The 5,345-nt window shown below is 38.4% G+C and overlaps 1 protein-coding gene across 1 annotated transcript; it reads left to right on the top strand.

The window, feature by feature from the left end:
• Positions 1-446: 446 nt before the first annotated feature.
• On the top strand, positions 447-3,781 carry LOC135212612 (uncharacterized). Its single transcript, XM_064246192.1, has 3 exons — positions 447-638; positions 1,827-1,973; positions 2,596-3,781. The coding sequence occupies exons 1-3, from the start codon at positions 456-458 to the stop codon at positions 2,815-2,817; spliced, it is 552 nt and encodes a 183-aa protein (XP_064102262.1). The 5' UTR covers positions 447-455; the 3' UTR covers positions 2,818-3,781.
• The last annotated feature ends 1,564 nt before the right edge of the window (positions 3,782-5,345 follow it).

Here is a 5,345-nt window from a genome sequence, read left to right on the forward strand (position 1 = left end):
TATTATTATTATTATTATTATTATTATTATTATTATTATTATTATTATTATTTTATTATTATTATCATTATTTATTATCATTATTTATTTATTTATTATTATTTATTATTATTATTTATTATTTATTATTTATTTATTATTATTTATTATTATTTATTATTTATTATTTATTATTATTATTATTATTATTATTATTATTATTATTTTTTATTGGTTTTTTATTATTTTTTATTATTATTTTTTATTATTTATTATTATTATTTTGTATTATTATTATTATTATTTATTTATTTATTATTATTATTATTATTATTATTATTATTATTATTATTATAACGTCATCTTTTAAATTTTGATCGATATGGATGTTGGAATATAATAAGAAGAAGAATCAGCATCATCATAATTATCGACTCCTCCCACAACACCCGCCTCCCCAGTGCCAGGGCCTCCACATGACCTTCGAGGAGTTCCTGCCCTACGTGAAGAAGTCGCTGACGCCCACGTTCGAGAGCAAGGTCAGCATGGGCGTGAGGGAGAGCGCCTCGGGAAGACTCGTCGCCTTCATGCTCAGCCGGGTTCTCGTCCCCGAGGGCGACCTTGAAATATTCGGCGAAGGGGGACTCGAGACCGAAAAGGTATTGTAGTCACCTTTTTTTTTTTTTTTTTAAGATGAAATTATGTTATTGAAGACGTGGAATATGCAAGGCGTGATCCGACCTCCAGCTTGCTTAAGGACGCATGCAAGATTTTTTCCCCTCACGCGTAAGTTGTCAATGTTATATTCCTAACTTTTAATGTAAATTAAAACGCGGTAAAATCTGTGTGCAAATACAGTGTTGTTTCACCAACGAAAATTAAGATAAATACGCTATAATTTATTAGACAATTTTTTTGTACTGTTTGACATACACATTATTTACTTTTTACTTTTTCATTCTCATACGTATATCATAAATATCCTATCCTAAAATTCCTATACCTTTCACTCAATGCAAAATACATCTTGCAGACCTTTCTAGGCTCTTCCATAGACCTTTCCTGCCCTCCCAACAAGATCAACAACAACAACAACAAAGTAGTTCGTAGGTTTACTCCCTTAGTAGGCGAAAATTTGGGCCAAAGGCCAAGTGCTAGGACCTATGAGATTACTCAGCACTGAAAGGGAAATTGAGAATAAAGACGGATTTAAAGGTGCAATAGTTGCGAAACCTCTCAGTTGCACTATAAAACTATCGTTATGAGTTATGAGAGAGTGAAAAGTATGATGGTAAAGAGAATGTGAAAGGAGGTACAGTAAAAGGAACAAAGAAAGGTTGGTTTGAGGCTTGGGGGCCTGAAGGGACGCTGCGAAGAAAACCTTAACTAATGCCTACACCAGACAGTGTGAGGGATACCTGACAAAACTACCCCCTACGGAGAAAGTTAAATCATTGTTTGAGCTTAGCTTACGTTTTTGGAAATTAGTCAATCAACACTCAATCCGAAGGGAAGGTTTGGAATTGCAGGCATACACAAGATTTACGCAAAAGCTTCTGAGAATTTATTCGTAATTCTTTGAGCTCATTTGCAATACATACTTTAATTAATTCTAAATCTCCTTATAGCTCAATGCTGCTCGTACCTGACCGTTAAGAACTGTAGCAAGTTTCACTTGTTTTCCTGCTATTTGGAGAAGTCCAAAACTACTGTTGAGTCTGGGCGAGGAACCGGCGTGGATGTATAAATGCTCTTTAGATAGTTGAAAAAAAATCTGTAGATCTACAAAGAACTTAACCCTTGAGTAGTTTAAGTGAACCTCACAGAGTTCAATTCTTCTTTTGCAGTCGAACCAGTACTCGAAAGTGCTCCATGACCTGTGTGCCGATGTGGACATCCTTAAAGACGGAAGATTTAACAAGCAACTGGAGCTGCAGTGTCTCTGCGTCCACCCCAACTACGGCAACAAGGGCCTGGGAATGAAGCTCGTTCGGGTAAAAAAAATGGCAATCTCTATTCTAAGTTACGATCAAGATGACTTTCCAACACCCTCTATAACCATTAATTAGATTTGCCTTCATAAGAAACCATAAATCTGATTTGCTTTCATAAAGGCCCGTCTACATGGTCGAGCTTTGCTCGACGAACTCTGTTCGATGTGACGTCAGGAGCTGAGAAACAGCAGATAAGGTTCTGACTTTTCCCGCTTGTGACATCACATCGAACAAAGTTCGTCGTGCAAAGCTCGACCATGTGGACGGGGCTTGAGAAATCCTGTGCATGCACGAAAATACTTCCTTAGACCCCATAACTTTGATTTAGTTTCATTGTAAGTTATATTTAGGCTTGTCAGTCGCTCCTGTAGGGATCTACATAAGGGTGATTTTCATATTAATTTATATTTAGACCTAACAATCATTCATTGTGAAACATACACTTGATTTCCTGTAATTACGAGCTATATTTGGGTCTTCCGGCCATTCCACCGAAAAAATGTCAAATTTTCTGTCGGAATTATGTTTATATCTGTCAGTTGCCTTTGGCAAACCAGCCCTTGAAAACTATTACCCAAACTCAATAAATGAATCTCTTTAACTGCCACCCTCCTCTGACCAGCTGAGTGAGGAGAAGGGCAAGGACCTTGGCTGTGACGTGGCCACCATCCAAGCGGTGAACGCCGTCACCGACCACATATCCAAGAAGACGGGATACACGACGGTCCGTCGGGTCGACGTCAGGGATATCAGGGACGAGATGGGACGTCCCCTGCTCGACTTGGAGGCCGTCAGGGAAAGCACAGGACCCTCCCACTTCACCTACTACATGAAGAAGCTCTAGGGAGGGATGGCTAAGCAGATATTCCCTGTAAGAGGGTAGTGCCGTCAGTGGACCTGATGCGGTGCACTGTAGGCATTACTTAAGGCTCTTGGCAGCGTGCCTTCAGCCGCTAGCTGCAACCACTTTCGTTCTTTTTACTGTATTTCCTTTCATATTCTCTTTCTTCCTCTCACTTTCCACCAGCTCCTAATACTTGATTCATAGTGCAACTGCTTTGAGTTTTCCTCCTGTTACACCTTTCAAGCCTTTTACTGTCAATTTCCATTTTAGCGCTGAATGAACTCATAGGTTCCAGTGCTTGGCCTTTGGCCTACTGTAAATTCTACATTCAAATCAACTCAACTCAGCCAAAGTAGATATTCACAGTCTTCTTGTACAGTTTTCTTACTTGACAGATACATACCCTTTCTTAATTACTCTGCCGGCGTCTATAGGCCCCCTTGTGACCCACTGCTACATGCTAAGGTTCCCTGCAAGTTTCACCAACCCTCTCCACGACACATGGACTTGAGGCCGGCTTTAGTATGACAAATCTCTTGGCATCGTTTTCATATTCATAACCGTCCCCCACACACCCACCCCATTGCCTGAGAATTTGAATAAAATGAGTGACTTAAGACACGGCCATTATCATCCTTCAGAAATATTTACGAGCCCTTTCCTTACAAGTGGACTTGAGACCGTCTTAAGACTGTCAACTCTTTTAGCAAAGTTTTCATAGAGATACACTACTCCCCAACCCCCTCCCCCGTCCTTCCCACCCCAAGAGAATTCAGAGTAAATTGAGTGAATAAAATGAAACGGCTATAGCACACTTCGGAAACATTACCTAATAAATAAATAGAGATAGAACCACAAAACCTCATCCCAAAGTTACAACTTAATGAACGCATAAGAACGAATTCCTTAATTATTGTACAATAAGAGATAAAAAATAAATCAACGCTGCCTTGAAGAGTTACGTTATAATAAATAAATAAATACGATTTTTATCCTTAGCTACCTGATGATATAATTATATAATAAATGTACAAAATCAATCTGGTAACTTCATTATAAACCCAAAAATGGAGATTATTTATAGGCCATTCCAAAACCAAAAAAGGGGAAAAGTATTTATATTCCTTTCTAAAACCAAAAAAGGGGAAAAGTATTTATATTCCTTTCTAAAACCAAAAAAAGGGAAAAGTATTTATATTCCTTTCTAAAACCAAAAAAGGGAGTGTTTATAGGCCAAAACAGGAAAATATTTATAGGCCATTCTAAAACCAAAAAAAGAGGGAGAGTATTTATAAGCCATTCTAAAACCAAAAAAAGAGGGAGAGTATTTAAAAGCCATTCTAAAACCAAAAATATGAGGAATATTCATAGGCTATAATAAAACCAAAAAAGAAGAATATTTATAGGTCATTCTAAAACCAGAAAAAAAGAAGGAGAGTATTTATAGGCCATTCTAAAACCAAAAAAGGGGGAATATTCGTAGGCTATAATAAAACCAAAAATAAAGGGGGAGTATTTAAAGGCCTTAGCGACCCAGTACAAGAGGCAATGTATCCTGAAGACTTCCAAAGTCCAAAGATGAAGCGAGACAGAGACTTTTAGGTCTCGTTATCAAAATAAGTGACGTCATACTATCCCCTTGCAGTCCAGGTACAAAAATACATAAAGTTAAGTATATCTTAGTTTAGCCAGACCACTGAGCTAATTAACAGCCCTCCTAGGGCTGGCCCGAAGGATTAGATATTTTTACGTGGCTACGAACCAATTGGTTACCCAGGAACGTGACTTACAGTTTATTGTGGGATGCGCACCACATTATATCGAGAATTGAATTTCTAATCACCAGAAAATCAATTCTTCTGATTCCGCATTGGCGGCAGCAGTGGGGAGTGAACTCGGGCTACCAGAGTGGTAGGCGAGTACGCAAGCCACTCGTCTAATGAGGAACTAAAAATAAATGTAGAGGGGGATGGAGGGCGTAGGCGGTGGGTGTTACAGGGGTGGGGAGACGGACCTTGCAAAGTATTATACTTCGGCGATGGCTCCGAGGAAAAAAGAACCCATTCTTTACAAAAGCGTCGGTGATCGCCACTGATTGGCTCATATATTTCATTGGCTGACCAATCAGCGAGGAGCAAATCCTCGCGAATATCACGAGGAAACCGGGACTGCAAATTCCAGGAGACGTCGCCCTGGAAGATTTATGGAAGGTCTCGTAAACATCGCTGGACCCGTGTCTCGGGAGGGAGGGAAAATGGAAGGGAAAAGGGAGAAGAGAAAGGGGAGGATAATGTAACATAAGGAAAATGCAGAACATTTTCTATATTTTATATTGATGGAGATTGGTCATATAGGAAAGGAAGCACAAAAAAAAGTTTCTGAGAGTAGGTCAATTGTTGAAAACGTTTTCTGTGAGTAGGTCAATTGTAATTTATATTAAGAGCTTTCATTAAAAAAAAAATTACTCTGAAACCAACACTATAAACAAGAACTAAGTTTTATTATAGTCATCAACGTTACTATAACAT

Source organism: Macrobrachium nipponense, chromosome 19, assembly GCF_015104395.2.
Source record: "Macrobrachium nipponense isolate FS-2020 chromosome 19, ASM1510439v2, whole genome shotgun sequence".
Lineage (NCBI taxonomy): Eukaryota > Metazoa > Arthropoda > Malacostraca > Decapoda > Palaemonidae > Macrobrachium > Macrobrachium nipponense.

Bases quoted from the DNA above. Each gene is read 5' to 3' on its own strand.
- LOC135212612 (XM_064246192.1), top strand. From the start codon at position 456: ATGACCTTCGAGGAGTTCCTGCCCTACGTGAAGAAGTCGCTGACGCCC. The intron at 639-1,826 runs GTATTGTAGTCA...CTTCTTTTGCAG, and splicing joins GGGGACTCGAGACCGAAAAG to TCGAACCAGTACTCGAAAGT. The intron at 1,974-2,595 runs GTAAAAAAAATG...TCCTCTGACCAG, and splicing joins TGGGAATGAAGCTCGTTCGG to CTGAGTGAGGAGAAGGGCAA.